Genomic DNA, 17398 nt, shown 5'->3' on the forward strand with positions numbered 1-17398 from the left:
CACAGACACACAGCTGAAAAACACATGAAGAAATGAAAGCCTCCTTTGACTCAACAGTTCCTCAGCTCCTCACCTCTTCCCTAAACTGGAGTATTTACCCTGCCTGTGCTGCTATAAAATCTACTGCTTGTGATCTTCCTTCCCTTATCCACCCTCTAGTCAAGTGTCTCACAAGTTGATGGCAAGAGAAAGGTGGTAAATGAAAGAGCATGACTAATGGACAAGATGAACAATTGATTGTTCTTTTGAGCTGTGGCTGTGATATAAAACAATGGTGTTGTAACATCACATTTTGGCACCACAATACAATTTTCTAGGATGAAGGATAATCATTATCCTTATGTAGAGTATCCATTATCCGGTGCCCTTCTGGGTTTTACTTAAAGTTCGCTCTCTGTTCACAGATACTTTTTGCAAAATACCACTCAGAAGCAGGGTAGTCTAGCTGGTGTTTAATCCAACAAATATATAGTAAACTAACTACCAGGACCTGTGCTTTGTATAACTTAAGGAACATTGAAGAGTCTGCCCATTCCCTTCCCACATCTCTTCCACAAGCAGGCTACTACATCGGACGTGTCCACCATGAGAATAAGTCTGTTTTCACAGTATCTTTACTGATGTGAGAGAATGCTCATAATACAATGTTAAGAGGGAAAAGAATACAAAACTCTCTCTAGTATTCGGTGCACAAAATTACCACAGGAATCTCCTCTAGTGTATGATCCCGATATGATATACACAGACATATATATTTTCAAATGGATCTACATCTGTTTATGGAATGATGAGTGATTTCAATTTCCTTATTTGCATCTCTCATGTTTTCCAAATTCTCTAAAGTAACCATGGTTACTTTCATAAACAACAACAAAAATATTTCTTAAGGGATTATTCCTTTTAGGCTCAACTGTCACCTTGGTGAGGTTTCCCAATCATGTGGCAAGTCCACCTGCTGGCCGTGAAGTGAACTGCCCCCCACGCAAATCCAACTGTTTGTTCCCTGCTTCCCAGCCTCCAGTGGTATCCATAAGGTAAAGCCACCTTTCCTTTGCCTGGCGCACAGGGTGCCTTGTGATCCAGCCCCTGCTCACTTCCCTAGCTTGGACTATTCCAGCAAAACCAAACTCCCTGTGGTCCCTGGAATACTGCACCAGGCAGGTTGTCCTTTTCCGCAGTGCCTTTGCACACACTGTTCCTGATGCCTGGAACTCTCCTTTCATCCTTTGCTGCATGGCGAGCTCTGACACCATCAGTCCAGATCAGACCCTCTGAGAAGCCTTAACAGCTCCTTAAACAAATTAGCTCACCCCCTGTCTGTGCTCACTTTGGCTTTGTTTGTGGCTGGACTTAGTAGCTGCATTGCAATGTTTTTGGTTGCATGTCTTTCCTTTCCCATTACACCGGGAGCTCCGTGAGGGCTGGAACGGTATCTTGCTCATCTCTGTTCGCTTGCAGCTAGCACAGTGCCTGGAACATGGTAGATTCTCAATCCGTTTTGGAGGGATCATGAATGGATGGCTGAATTTATTAAATCCTCTCTTTGAGCACTCACCCCACTGCACACAAAACATCTATTCATGTGTCTGTCTCCCCTGCTAGACTGTGAGCTCATTATATTATCCCTGCGGAGTCTGGCACCTAGGAAGCACTTAATAAAAGTTTGCTGGGTTTCACTGCATTGATGGGCAGCTCTTACAGAGCAAGGCTTTGGAGGAATGATTCCTGGACTACTTCTAGGCGCAAAGAGAGAGAGAAGGGCTGGAAAGCTGGGGCAGAGCCAGGTTGAATTAGGTAACAGAATAAGGGAGGAAGAAGGTGTCCCCAGGAAAAAGGGCCACCCCAAGAGGTCAAACACCAAGTTTACAGCCCTGCTGCAGACATGTCACATTGCCACACTTCTCAGGAGCCTCTGCCAATCAGAGGAGCTGGAAGCTAACCTAAGCCAAAAACACTGCTCTCTGCCAAGAAGTCTTCCCTGGACAGAATATGGATGAAGGCTCACTAGAGAAAGAGGGGGAAGATTTATCAACGGTAAATTCTTCACTCATGTTTCATCATTACGGCTTCTTGGGGAACCATCTACTGTATTTGGATCTGTTGTGCCCGGGGGGTACCTAAATCAGTCCACCAAAAGATTTAGCTGCTTGGTGCCCATAAAATCTCTAGAAAACACCGTACCAATGGCGATGTGGACTAGAAATGTATTACGTTGGACTAGTCTGCTCTCACAGACTATTATCAGATCACACCCATTTCTAGAAAAAGTGAAATGTCTGCTCTCCCAACGCCAAGTCTCTGAATCCCATTTCAAATTAGGGTCTTTTTAGCCAAGCATGTAAACTTGCCTCACCTCAGATGGGCCAGGTGTGAATCACTAGCTAAATTATTAGAAGATTACATCAAATGTCATTATCAGGAGAAGACACAAAATGGTGCCATGCTTTTCTTCCGCATGTGACCTGACAGGGCTTCTAGACATTATCTCATAACACTAGTTCTTTGAATTATTGTCTTTGAAAATAGAAAAGTTAATATGGAGTAGGTGGAGCACAGAGGAGTTTTACTGAGTCTGTATTATAGAATGGTAGAGGAAAGTCATTACACATTTCTCACAGCCCATATACCACACCAGGAGTGAACCTTAATGGTATAAACTGTGGACAGTCGGTGTTAATTACATGCCTGTGAAGGTTCGTCAGTCGTCACTAATGTACCATCTGGCAGGGGATATTAATAATGGGGGAAGCTGTGTGTGTGTGTGTGTCTGTGTGTGTGTGTGTGTCTGTGTGTGTCTGTGTGTGTAGGGGCAGGAGTTATATGGGACATCCCTGTACCTTCCACTTAATTTTCCTGTGAACATAAAACTGCTCTTTTTTTAAAAAATAAAGTCTATTTTAAAAATGATTTTTTAAATTTATTTATTTATTTATTTGAGAAAGAGAGAGCACAACAGGGAGAGCAGCAGAAGGAGAAGGAGAAACAGACTCCCCACTGAGTAGGGAGTCCAATGCGGGACTCGATCCTGGGACTCTGGGATCATGACCTAAGCTGAAGGCTGATGCTTAACTGCCAATATATAAAGCCTATTAAAAATACTAATATGCACTTCCTGAAAAAAATTCCAGGGGCACCTGGGTGGCTCAGTCAGTTAAGAATCTGTCTTCAGGGGGCGCCTGGGTGGCTCAGTGGGTTAAAGCCTCTGCCTTAGGCTCAGGTCATGATCCCAGGGTCCTGGGATCGAGCCCACATTGGGCTCTCTGCTCAGCAGGGAGCCTGCTTCGCTTCCTCTCTCTCTGCCTGCCTCTCTGCCTACTTGTGATCTCTGTCAAATAAATAAATAAATCTAAAAAAAAAAAAAAAAGGAATCTGCCTTCAGCTCAGGTCATGATCTTGGAATCCCAGGACTGAGCCCTGCATGGGGCTCCCGGTTCAGCAGGGAGTCTGCTTCTCCCCTTGCCCCTCACCCCACTCATGTTCTCTCTCTCTCTCCCTCTCTGTCTCTCTTTCTCACATAAGTAAATAAAAAATCTTAAAAAAAAAAAAATTCCAGCCCCCAATTCCAGTAAACCATGATGATTTTCTTCAGACCTCTCCTCTCCCATTCCAAAGATTGATCTCTGCTACGAGTATAGTGTGTGCCTCTCAAATCCTTCTTCACGTCATTCCAAAAGGAAATAGACCACTTACATGTATTATTTTAAAACCAAAATGAAATCATCCTTTTCACGGTTTTCTGCAACTTGGCTTTTTCTACTTAACAGAGTACAGACATCTTTCCATGTCAACACTATATTCTTTTGAATGGTAGTCCATAACACTGATTCTTTTTTGTTTAACACTGCATGGGATAAAAATGTGACACTGGACCCATTCATGTGCTCCAAACACTTTGTTGTTTTAACAGCTGTTACAAAAGCTACTCATTCCTCTCTGTGGAGAAAGGAGCTTGCGGTGGGATTCAACGGGCCAAATGTGTTGGTTTGTGGGCAGAGAGTGAAGGGTGAGGAGGAAAGAACTTGAAGTTCGACAACTTTGACCTTGTATGGCTTCCTTTCTCAACTGAGGCATAATTTATCATTATGGGCTGAATTGCATAAATTCATATATTGAAGCCTTAACCCCTAGTAACTCAGAATGTGACTACATTTGAAGACAGATCTTTTAAAGTGCAGTTAAATGAAAAATGAGGCCATTAGGGGGGGCCTTAATCCAGTATGACGGGTGTCCTTATAAGAAAGAGGCAGGGACACCAGAGATATAAACACTCAGAAAAGGTCATGTGAGGGCACGGGGAGAACTGTGAGCCTAGAAGAGAAGTCTCAGGAGAAGCCAACACTGCCAGCATCTGGGTCTTGGAATTTCAGCCTCAAGAGCTGTGAGAAAATAAATTGTTTTTGTTTAGGCCACCTAGTCTGTGGTATTTTGTTAAGGCAGCCCAGGCTGACTAACACAGATTTCTTAAAATGTGGACATTTTGGAATTTTCTTCAAATTTCCTACTGTAGGCATACAGTTCCGTGACTTTTAGTAAATTGATAGAGTTGCACAAACATAGACACCACAGTCCCGATTAGAACATTTCCACCTCCCTGAAAAGTTCCCTTAAACTGGGTTGCAGTCAATCCACTTCCACTTCCAGCCCCAGGCAACCATGGCTGTCTTTTCTCTGTATATTTACCTTTTCTAGAAACTTCTATACATGGAATTGTATAATATGTGGGCTTTCAGGTCTGACTTCTTTCATGTAGCACCATCTCTGCGAGATTTATCCACAGGGGAGCACATATTACTGTGTTCCTTTTTATTGTTGAAAAGGACTTCATTGTGTCAATATACTACATTTTATCTAATTGCTAGTTGAGTCACACGTGGATTGTTTCCAGTTTGCAGCTACGAAGGATAACTCCCTAGAAACACTTGTATACATGTCTTTATGTGGAATCAGTCTCTTTCCAGATGTTCCTCGTGTTCATTTAGACCAGATTACATATTTTTTAAAGATTTTATATATTTATTTGAGAGCGAGAGAGCAAGTAAGAGAGAACATGAGAGAGGCGAAGGTCAAAGAGAGAAGCAGACTCCCCGCAGAGCTGGGAGCCTGATGCGGGACTCAAATCCAGGACTCTGGAATCATGACCTGAGCCAAAGGCAACTGCCTAACTAAATGAGCCACCCAGGCACCCCAAGATTACACATGTTTTAAACTGTTTAGTTTTTGTTTGTTTGTGAGAAAGAGAGAGCATGAGAGAGAGCATGAGCAAGGGAAAGGGGCAGAGGGAGAGGAAGAAGCAGACTCCCCGCTGAGCAGGGAGTCCTATGTGGGGCTCCATCCCAGGACCCTGAGATCATGCTCTGAGCTGAAGTCATATGCTTAACTGACTGAGCCACCCAGGTACCCCTTAACTTTTTTTAATGCATTATTTATATTAAGATAAGTCAACTTTATGAGAACACATTGTTTTTTTCATTGTATGTCCAGTGCCTAAGCTGGCTTAAGAAAAAAGTGTGAGATGAATGTAATTCATCATGTAAAATATTAATTGTATTTGGTTTTGGTTGATACAGAAACCGGCAATATTTTTGTCTTCCGCATTTTCCATAAATGTATTTGTTTGATTGATATAAAAATTAAATTATCTAAAAATAAGGACATCTGGCTGGCTTATTTGCAGGATTGTAAGACTCTTGATCTCAGGGTTGTGAGTTTGAGCTCCACAGTGGGTGTAAAGATTATTTAAAAATAAAATCTTTATAAATAATATAACATAACATAACATACATGCTATCAGTGCTTCTGAAGTTTTGTGTGGGTTGACTTTGTGTGTTCAGAGGTTGTGAAAGTGCCATTTCAAGCAATTCACCCCTTAGGAGGGAAACGGGCTTCTTGGCACAGCTGGAAGAGGATATAGGGTCAATACAGGATCTTTTTTAAATTGAAAATTCTGAGGATATTGGGGTGCTGATGAGAATGAGCCAGTGGGGAGAAGAGAGAGAAGGCAATTTTCATAATCAAAATTATTGAAGACTCAATGGACAGATGTAAAACAAGCTACCCAAAGTGTAGTCCAAAAACCAAGTGTCACTGGGAGTGTATTAGAAATGCAAATTCTCAGGCCTTACTCCAAACCTACTAATTCAAAATCTCTCAGGGTGGGTCCAAGTACTGTCTTTTAACAAACCCTTATTGTGATTCTTATATGTGCTCACGTTTGAGTAGCATTGATCGTTCTAGAACATCACTGAATACTTGGCCTTGGATGGCTATTCTACAAGCAGGTCCTTGAGATCCGACCAGATTGTGGCTTGTCTCTAAACCCAGCTACTGAAAGGAATCAAAGGAACACATTTAAACCTCAGTCCTAGGTATCCCATCTTGACAAATTACATGCTTGTTTATCTGCTTTGTTCCTTTTTTAAAAATTCTTTTTATTGTGGTAAAAAAACACATAAAATTTATCATCTTCACCATTTTTAAACGCACAGTTCAGTGTATTAAATACATTCACACAGTTGTACAAATCTCGCCACCGTCCATCCCCGTAACTCTTCTAAAACAAGAGTTTTATAAACTCATCTTATAAAACTACCACTTTGGGGCACCTGAGTGGCTCAGTGGGTTAAAGCCTCTGCCTTCGGCTCAGGTCATGATCCCAGGGTCCTGGTATCAAGCCCCACATTGAGATCTCTGCTTTGCGGGGAGCCTGCTTCCTCTACTCTCTCTCTGCCTGCCTCTCTGCCTACTTGTGATCTCTGTCTGTCAAATAAATAAATAAAATCTTAAAAAAAAAAAAAACTACCACTTATACCCATTAAGCAAGAACTCCCTATCTGCACCCGCCCCCAGCCTAGTCCTTGGCAACCACCATTATACTTTCTGTCTGGATAATTTTGACTGTTTAAATACCTCATATAAGAAGAATCACACAGTATTTGTCTTTTTGTGACTGGCTTATTTCCTTTAGCATACCTGTTTCATTCCTGAGCACAGTCCCCTTATGAACTTTCTTATACAGGATCCCACAGAAGGTCACAATCAGAAGGAACAGCAACACCTGATTAACTGAAATAAAAACAGAAACACATTCGAGTGTAACCTATCAAGCTGAAATCTGGGGGAAATTTAGAATAGTCATAGGAGCAGATGCCTTCCTTGACATGCATAGCAGTGGCGGTCTGGGACACTTCTTTAAGCAGATGGCACGTGCAGCAGAGGTTAACCTGGGATGTTGTTGATGCTCAAGGATATGGAGATGTAGTTTAAGAAGGATCCAGGGTTACCCCTAGGCAGTCTGATGGCAGAGGCTACAGCCTTAATGCCTATATGATGCTGCCTCTGGATCCACTTTCTGTGCGTGAACACTTCATTTCGATTGATAGCTCATATTTATATAATGCTTATGATGATCCAGTACTTCTAAGAAAACATGTTCTCAGCTATTATAACTCAGCTGCTTCTCAGTTAATTCAACCACTGGTCAAGGATGACGTACAGAAAATTCTTTCCCTGAGTGAGAAGCCGGAAGACCCAAATATCTCTTCCAGTTGTAAGCATTCAGGACCATCTGTTCCAGAACAGTGATGCTTTCCCTTGGGATCTACTGAGAAGCAGAGTGATACAGGACAGTGTTTTCCTAATATGAAGCACAGGCCACTGATTGTACATGAGATGCTATAGGAGGTCCTTGATCGTGGCATTGAGTAAAATTAAATCACGGTGTGAGAAATCAGTTTCATTTTATTTTTTTTAAACTTTTTAAAAATTTATTTTTATTATTTTTAAAGATTTTATTTATTTGACAGACAGAAATCACAAGTAGGCAGAGAGGCAGGCACAGAGAGAGGGGGAGGCAGGCTCTCGCCGAGCAGAGAGCCCGATGCGGGGCTCGATCCCAAGCCCCTGGGATCATGACCTGAGCCGAAGGCAGAGGCTTTAACCCACTGAGCCACCCAGGTGCCCCTGAGAAATCAGTTTCATTTTAGCTGCAGGCAGGCAACAAAAGCTACCCAGAATTGAATAACATTGTTCTAATCATATGTATTTGCTTAATCACCTTGTTCTTATGATAGGAAATAGCTTATTCTATTTATAGTAAGGGTATACACTTTCTATGATAAAGTACACATAATTCTTTAAGGAAACGGTTAAGTCATGCATAAGACAGAAGAAACACAGATGATGAAAAGTTGAGAAGGTGTTCACTGGTCTACATTGAACATAAGTACTTGAAGTTTGGAAAGTGTTGGTAGGAGAGGAAACGGCTAGGATTTCAAGTGAGATTCAAATATTGATTCTATCACCTCTTGGCTGTGTGGCTTTGGGCAGGTTACCTAACCTCTCTGAGCCTCAGTTTGCTCATCAGCTCCATGAAGACTGTGATTATAATATTCATCGTTGTCTCACGTGGGTGTTTGGAGAGTTAACAGAGGCAACGTGGGCCTGTAAACTGTTACAATTGTTCTGTGTTCTCATTTCCTGCCATTGTGCACAGGTGTTTACATTTATTGGCCTCATACTGACCTGTTTTCTGGCTCCTAGACCTTTGTCTTCGCACTGGTAAAAGGAAGGAGTCAGTCTTCACGGATGTCTTCCAGAACTATATTCCAAACTCAATGATTCTATTGTGCTAACATCCAGCTCCCCTCTGCCTTTCCGGACTCTCAGATTCATCCAGAGACAACGGGATAATAGACTCAGTTTAAAACCGAACCATAGAGGGGGCTCCTGGGTGGCTCAGTGGGTTAAAGCCTCTGCCTTTGGCTCGAGTCGTGATCCCAGAATCCTGGGATTGAGCCCCACGTTGGGCTCTCTGCTCAGTGGGGAGCCTGCTTCCCTTCCTCTCTCTGCCTGCCTCTCTGCCTGCTTGTGCTCTCTGTCTGTCAAATAAATAAATAAATAATCTTAAAAGGAAAGAAAAAGCTATAGAGAAATAGAAGGTAAGGAACAAAGTCCTATAGTTTATTTATACGTCTGATTAACATTTACCTGCCACTGCCAGTCTAGGCAAGTAACTCAATGTCTACCACCACCTCTATTTTTTGTTTTTTAGTTTAAGTATGTCTTATGCAATATTTGGGATATACTTATACTAAAATATCATTCATAGTCAATCTGAAATTCATATCTAACTGGATTTCTTATCTTTTCATCTGCTGCATCAGGCAACTCTACCCTGAGGCTAACAACAATGCAATTAAATTACTATGTTTCCCTCCCAGGTTTACAAACTGCTAGATCCAAAATCAAGGGCAAATCCAGGTTCTGATGGGGCTTGAACATTATATAATTTAAGATTATTCTTTAAGACTAAGAACACGAGGGCAGCCCTCTCGAGTCCCCTCTCTCTTTGGGAGCTTTTCACTATTGCTCAATAAACTTTGTTTTGCTGCCCACCATAAAAAAAAAAATAAATATAAAACAATAATAATAAAAAGAACAGGAACATAAAATTACAACTGCTAAATTAAATAAGAACACAAATATTTATTTAAAATGAGAAAATAAATTATATTTACAAGTTTATAGAAATGTATGACCCCTCTCTGGATAAATCCACCTCTGGATAAAATATTTAACAGCTTTCCACAGGCATCATCCTGAAATGATGACTCCAAGAATTGCCTGTGGGAAAACTGTCCATAAAAATCAAAGGATTTTTTTTTAAAAAGCCAAGATGTAGCATCAAAACAGTCCTTTAAAATACATATTTTTAATAATCATGATCGTCAATAGCCATACTCTTACTTTTTCGTAACAAAGCCATGTGTGTTCAATGCAGACAAAAACTGTGACCTGTGGATTGAAGAACAAAAATTTATTTAAAACAGAATCAACCCAAAAGTCATTTTATAATGATTAAGAACCATATCTTTGATGGTCTGATATGTGGCAAACTGTGGACTCATTCTTCATTATTCTAAATCTAGAACTTTGGAAATAAATATTTCTCAGTTGTATAGTTCCCCTCTTCCGATTAATTTCTCCAGCTGTGCAAACAATACAAAGGGCCTCCAAGGGGTAATCTTTTGTCTTCAGGGTCCTTTGGTTTTTTTGTTTGTTTGTTTGTTTGTTTGTTTGTTTTTTACCTTCTCCAAAAAGAACCCTGTCAGCTCTCTGGGTTAGCAAATCAGATGGTGCTAACTGAAGAAATGTCACAAAAGAACATCTCCTTGATCCAAAATATCAATCCCATGCATATTTTCTGCCATTGTAACTGCATCCCGTTGACAAGGAAATTTTTACATCCCCAGGGACCCCTTGTGGAAACAGAACTATATTTTACACGAAATTCAATCATCATTCCATGAGTATTTACTGAGATCCTACTAAAAGCCCAGCACTGTGCTATGTTCTAGGGATGCACCAATGAACAAATCAGTCCCAGTCCCTATCATCATGGCGCTTTCAATCCCGTGGGGAAAACAGATATTAAAAAGTAATAGATACAATAATTAGATTATGGTAAGAGATAAGAAGGAACCAACAGAGGTCCTGGGATAAAGATAAACAGAGCTGGGGAGCATTTCATGAAGAGAAATCAGGAAAAAAAATCTCACTGATGAGATGGAATTTGGTCAGAAGGAAGAGCAGGAGCCAGAAAGGAGAATATAGAAGGAAAGAGCCAAGTGCAAAGGAAAGGAAACAGCAGGCACAAAGGTCCTGCAGCCAACAAGAGCTCTGAGTATTCTAAGCACTGCAAGAAGTTCAATGTGACTGGAATGGAATGGGCTAAAGAAGAGACTGGTCAGATGAGACTGGAGATAAACTGTTCTGTCTGTAAAGGAGTTTTGATTTTATTTCAAATGCATGCAACTCCCTCCATCAGTGTTTATCTTCACTAAAGTCTGCAAACCAAATGTCTTCAAACATTCTTACAGAAATTCTGATGGTAAAGGAGAGTGAACACTCAAACTCATCCACAATGGGCTCTAAAATACAAGTTTCTTGTGTTACCTTCAGATTCCTCCAAACTATACAAGAATGAGGAAATATAACGACTCCTTTCATTGCTAGCAGAGGTCCCCTCAGAGAGAAAACTCTTTGTTATCATGAAGTCAAAGTCTTCCATGCATGGATGGGGTGGGCAGGGATGAGAGCAAGAACATGTTAAATGGGTCCACATAAATGATGATCTGGAATCCTGGGGTTGGCAGCAGCACAAGAATAGTATGTGTGGAGGAGAAAGAACCCCCCTTGCCAGGGCTGCCACTTGCTCAGGAGAAGTTCTTTCCTTATGATAATGGCACCAGGACTTTTCAAGAACTGGGAGGCCCAATGTTCAGTCCACAATCTTCTGCCATGTTCTGTACCTTCTAATCCCCACCCTACTGTTTGGGGGAAATCAAGGAAAGGGGGTCCTTATTGGACATGGAGACTAGGGGAGAGATGCAACCAAGACCAAGTTCTGTGGGCACTTTCAAAGTAAGGCAATGTTAGCCATCAGGAAGTTGCGGGAATTTTGGAGGGGCTACTGGGTGGGGAAATATGAGTCCGTTTTACTTGAATCTCCAAATCTATGGCTGCTGGAAGAAATCTTAACCTTTTTTGAGACATTAGTCTCAAAAGTCTGCTGACGACCATAGACCTCTTTCTAGAATAATATTCTGTAAAGCTTAAAAAATATATTGTATTACAAAGAAAACCAATTACAGAATTTTAAAGGAAAGGAAGTCATCAGCACATTGGGGAAAAAAACCCAGATTTGTGACATAATACGTATATTTCTTTATTAAGTAACAATCATTAGCTAGGGTAATTAGTTACTGTCAGTTGAGGTAGTGGTGAGATTTAAAAATGTGTCAGCTACCTGAACAACCGTAATGGGATATGAAAATACCTGATTTCTACAGGGGATGATGGCACAGATACACAGGAACTTCTGTGATTTGTCACCTACATTCACAATTGAAGGAAACCTTCAATTTCGCTTAGAGGCTAGTGAAAGCGAAGATGCTTTTAGGTATGCCTAAGTGACTCAGTCAGTTAAGCAAACGGCTTAGGTCATGATCTCATGGTTGTGGGCTTCCCCCTTAGTGGGGAGTCTGCTTGAGATTCTCTCTCCCTCTGCCCCTCCCCCCCACCTCTCCACCCCTGCTCCAGCTGCCACCCCCATGCCTCACCCCTAACTTGCACATGCAGGAGCACTCTCTCTCTTCCTCTGCAATATATATATATATATATATATATATATTTTTTTTTTCCTTAGTACATGAAATCCTGTGAAATGTATCCATGGACACTTTGGCAGTCTGTGTACCCCAAGTTAAAGGTTAGACCCCCTGGGCTAGGTAGACCCAACTGCCATCTGGTCAAAACAATGTTTTCACTGTTTCAACATCCAGAAAAACTGCTACTCTGGGAAGATTTGCTAGATTTGACCTGAGGGTTTTCATAGGCCCCAGTTCATGACGTGACACTCCAGGTGACAGGGTGAGACCCCAGTCCTAGGCCAAACATCAGAGAGGGGCAGGCTGACTTCCAGGGGGACTGCCAGAGAGAAGAGTGCAAATGGAAAAGAAAACCCTCCAAGGAAGGCTGGAGGGATGCCAGAGACAGACCTGGGATAAGATTTCCTCTTTTGCACTGCTGTACCCATGAAAGGTCATGAAAATGCCCACGTTTGCAACTTCATGTAGACTGATGGCGAAAAGTCCTCTGCCTCTATGTTGAAGATTACAGAAGATCAAGGAGGGGCCAGGATACAAAACAGAGGGAGACTTTCACTTGATATTCCCACAGGACTTATACTGACTGCACTTACATCATAACCAGCACGGCACGAACAATTAAAATGGCCCCAGGTATGAATGGTTGCAACAGACCCAGCCGATAGGTTCTAATAAATAGAAGACTTGGCACCTGCAGAATGTTGAATCATGGGGATGTATTTTCTATTCAAACAGATAGTTACACACAGGAGAGTCTAAGCATGCGCGCACACACGCACACACACACACAGATGCTACCAGGCCAAATTTTTTTTTTCTTAAAGATTTTATTTCTTTATCTGACACGGAGAGAGAGAAATCACGAGTAGGCAGAGAGACAGAGGTGGGGGGGAGTGGGAAGCAGGCTCCCTGCTGAGCAGAGAGCCCGATGCGGAACTCGATCCCAGGACCCTGGGATCATGACCTGAGCTAAAGGCAGAGGCTTAACCCACTGAGTCACCCCGGTGCCCCCTACCAGGCCAAATTTTTACACAGACTCCTTGGTTTTGCAAAATACAAATTCAAGGCAAAGTCTAAGAGGCCTATCAACTAGATATATTCCAGGAACAACATTTTTTAACAAGAGAGGCCCAACTGCTTCCTCAGAGAATAAAGAACTGGCCTAAGAGAACAATCTTTCTGCCAAGACTTTTGACCCATGTTAACAAGGTGATTTCTTTGTGGTCTTCTGGATTTCCATAAATTTCATATTGCCACCTTCCGTAATGAGAAAGAAGCCTTCACCCAGAGAAACGCAAATTGTATTTTAGTATACGTGGTGTTTTGTTTTTTTTAAATAGGCTTCCTTTCTGTGATACAAGTCATTTATTAAAAACATAGTATCAGCTTCAAAATTTGACTTGTTGGATTTTAAATATTTAAATATTTACACATAGTAGTATTCACTTTTTTGGTTTTATCATTCTATATATTTTAACACATGCATAAATTCTTCTACTAAGAATTTATTGCATCTTGTACTAATTGTACTAAAAATTTATTGTATCTTGGACGAATTCTTGTACAACAAATTGAATAGATAACAAGTCCAACACCTCCAAAGAATTCTCTTGTGCTACCTTTTTGCAGGCAGACCCTGCCCAACACCTAGCCCCTTGAAAACACCAATCTGTTCCCTGTTCCTGTAGTTTTGCCATCTCCAGAGTGCTATATAAATGGGATCATGCAGTACACAATCTTTGGAGACTCTCTTCTTTCACTTAGCGTGATGTATTTGGGATTCATACTTGCTGTTGAGTGTGTCAATAGTTTCCCTTTATCATTGTTAAGTAGTATTCCATTGTACGGATGTGCCACAGTTTACCCATTCACCTACTGATGGACATCTGAGTTATTTCCTGTGTTTTTATGATTATGAATAAAGCTTCTATAAACACTTGTTTACAGGATTCGCTGTGATTTTAAGTTTTCAGTTTTCTATGGTAAATACTTAGAAATCAGATTGCGGGGCACCTGAGTGGCTCAGTGGGTTAAACCTCTGCCTTCAGCTCAGGTCATGATCTCAGGGTCCTGGGATAGAGCTCCGCGTGGGGCTCTCTGCTCAGCAGGGAGACTGCTTCCCCCTCTCTCTGCCTGCCTCTCTGCCTACTTATGATCTCTTTCTCTGTCTTTCTCTCTCTCTGTTAAATAAATAAATAAATTTTTTAAAAAAAAGAAATCAGTCAATTGGTAGGTGTGTATTTAACTTCTTAAGAAAGAGCTTATCTAAATAAATAAAATCTTTAAAAAACGGGGAAGGGGATGTGATGTCTGGGTGGCTCAGTCGGTTAAAAGTCTGCCTTCTGCTCATGTCATGATCCTGGGATCCTGGGATGGAACCCACATCAGTCTCCCTGCTCAACAGGGAGTCTGCTTCTCCCTACCCCATGCTGTTGTGCTCTCACTTGCTCTCTCTCTTTCTCAAATAAATAAATAAGATATTTAAGAAAAGAAAGAAAGGAAGAAAGAGTGGTTATTAAGAGCTATTAAAAAAAATAAATAACAATTTGTCTTGAGAGCCCAAAGTTTATTTTAAATTAAGTTGATCTCTCTCCGTTATGGTCCTTCAAAGAAACTTGTAAACTTGACACTTGACTGGAGGCAGCAGTCAGCAAACAGGGAATACTAACCTTTAGAAACCAGCAGCATGACAGAGAGCCTCTGGGAGGCAGCAGGAAAGGCCAGATGTCATAGTGCTCCAGGGCTCCCTCATGAATCTCAGTGTTGTGAGAACTTGTTGGCAGTGATCTTAGGAAACTCTTCAATAGAAAACTCTTTAATTCACTGTAAAGAACCAGCTACAACATCCCTTTTATTTCCTCAGGCTCTAGACTTAGGATATATGTGCACAGACCCCTTCTCCTCCTCTCGTTTTATACCATGAAGACAATTGAGTCAAAGTAGCATGTTACTTAGGACTCTTTGGATGTTGATTTGGGGTACTTTTTAACCATTTACGATTTTAGATGATAAGCATTCAGCAGACTCTTTGAGATGATGTAAGCTTAGAATGGTCTCTGGACACAAGCCCCCTCTTCCCCACTCCATGAAGGAAGGAAGTCTAGCACCACGGGAGAGAATGAGGGGAAGGGCAAAAGGATCTGAGACTTAGTCCCTGATGCCAGCTCTACCCTGGGCATCCCCATTCATCAAACCCATAAGTTCCCCTTTTCTTCCTTGAGTTCCTCTGAAATGACATTTTCTTGCAAACAAGAGCCCTTATAAACACATTCCCTGTGGCCAGAATCGTGTGCACCTATGGGGAGAGGTTTGCAGGACTAGATAGTAATGACAGCTACCATTTACTGCATACTTAATTTGCACCTAGCTCTATGCTAACCAGGCCCATCATCTACTTTAACTCTTACAACACTTTTCAGGTAGGTATGTTACCATCCCCAGGGTTCGAATGAGAAAATTGTGGCTCAGAGAGGTTCAGTAACTTGCTGAAAATCACACAGCTACTAAATGGCAGAACAGGGATGTGGAATGAGGGCTCTCTGACTTCAAAGCCCATGCTCTTTAAGCACAAGGAGCTGGAGGTCTTGAAAGGCCATTCTGGCTACCCTAGGAAGCAGGGGAGGTGGGCTCCAGATGGAGTGTCATTCAAGTTTGGTCTGCTTGCCCCTGAGTGCTTGGTGACTGTAACTACTGAGATCATGCCAGAAGCAGAGACAGAGTCCAAGAAGGAAGCTCATCTTTCCCACGTCCAGTATTAAAATCTTTTAATCTTTTTAAAGGATTTTAAAGGATTTAAAAGATTTTAATCTTTTTAAAAGATTTTATTTATTTGAGAGAGAGAGAGAGAGAGCATGAAAGGGGCAAGGGGCAGAGGGAGAACCCGGCTCCCTGACAAGCAGAGGGCCCAATGTGGGACTTGATCCTGGGGCTCCAGGATCATGACCTGAGCTGAAGGAAGTTGCTTAACCAACTGAGCCACCCAGGTGCCCTCAAAAATCCTTTTAAGGGGCTGCCTAGGTGGCTCAGAGGGTTAAGCCTCTGCCTTCGGCTCAGGTCCTGATCTCAGGGTTCTGGGATCGAGTCCCACATCGGGCTCTCTGCTAGGCAGGGAGCCTGCTTCCTCCTCCTCCTCTCTCTCTCTCTCTCTCTCTCTCTCTCTGCTTGTGATCTCTCTCTCTGTCAAATAAATAAAATCTTTAAAAAAAAATCCTTTTAAACAAAGCAAGAGGCTCCAGGAAACTGACCATGGCACATCTAGTCACAAGATACAGCAGCGATGAGTCAAGGAGAGAAAATTCCTGAAGCAGATGCTTGGAGAAAACTTTCTGAGCAGCTTTCAGAATAAAGGCAGGAGTGGAGTCCTGGAGAAGCACGGACTTCCAAAAGAAAGTCTGTCTTACTAAATTTTTTAAAAATATGAAATCAGAAAGATTTGGCATTCTCTTCCTCTTCAGTTTCATCTCCTGTCTGATGGTGGCACTTTCTGTGTAAGCTGTTATAAATTGCTGTTTCTGGTACATGCAGACTCTAATAGACTAATGCATTCTAATAGATTAAGTAGGAGCTCGAGAAATGTTTGTACCTCCTGGATACAAGCTAATGATGCGGATTTGGTAGAGGGATCAGAGGTATAAAGAGGTAGAAAACCGATGGAGGAAGTCAGGGACACGTGCTGCAGGGACCAGCTGGGGGATGTCCTAAGAACCCATAGAATAAGAGACAGAGACCTGGCGTGGGGAGAAACGGGAATGTTTGGGGCAGAGCCTGGGAGAGCATCTGGTGGGTTAACACAGTTCCTGCATGTAAAGAAATGCTTTCTTGCCTCTGAACTTTGGTTCATGGGGTCCCTCCTGCCTGGAATGCCCTTTCCCCTCCTCTTTCCCCAGTAAACAGTCACTTCTTCTTTCAAGACTCAACTCAGGCATTACCTCCTTCAAGAACTCTTATCTGATTACCCTGCCTGGGCGCTGATCTCCATTCTTATCCCTCTCCCTGCACTCAGATCACTGCTCAAATATTATGGGTGTGCCTGTCTTCTCCTCTAAATCATGAGATGACTGAGGACAGGCATTGTGGTTCGACCACCTCTGTGCGCCTCAACAAATGTGTGTGGAATGAATGAATGACAAACAGGAAAAAGAAAGAGAGGGAAGGAAGCTCTTGTCCTGTTCCTCAATGCCAGGAAAAAAGGGGGCAGCGTGCCATTACTTGGGGGAAAAGGCCAGAAGGAG

The 17398-nt window shown here is 42.0% G+C and overlaps 1 protein-coding gene across 1 annotated transcript in view; it reads right to left on the reverse strand.

Annotated features, from left to right (window-relative positions):
* The window catches only part of GLT8D2 (glycosyltransferase 8 domain containing 2), a 36560-nt gene that overhangs the window by 14808 nt on the left and 4354 nt on the right, over window positions 1-17398 (reverse strand). The window contains exons 2-3 of the mRNA XM_032836496.1: window positions 9745-9792; window positions 6970-7062 (exon numbers count right to left, since the gene is read on the reverse strand). Coding sequence (XP_032692387.1) covers window positions 6970-7062; window positions 9745-9763 — 112 coding nt within the window. The 5' untranslated portion in view covers window positions 9764-9792. The remainder of the gene's footprint in view (window positions 1-6969; window positions 7063-9744; window positions 9793-17398) is intronic.

The sequence above is a fragment of the Lontra canadensis genome, unplaced genomic scaffold (genome assembly GCF_010015895.1).
Source record: "Lontra canadensis isolate GAN:19392208 unplaced genomic scaffold, GSC_riverotter_1.0 scaffold93, whole genome shotgun sequence".
Classification (NCBI taxonomy): Eukaryota; Metazoa; Chordata; class Mammalia; order Carnivora; family Mustelidae; genus Lontra; species Lontra canadensis.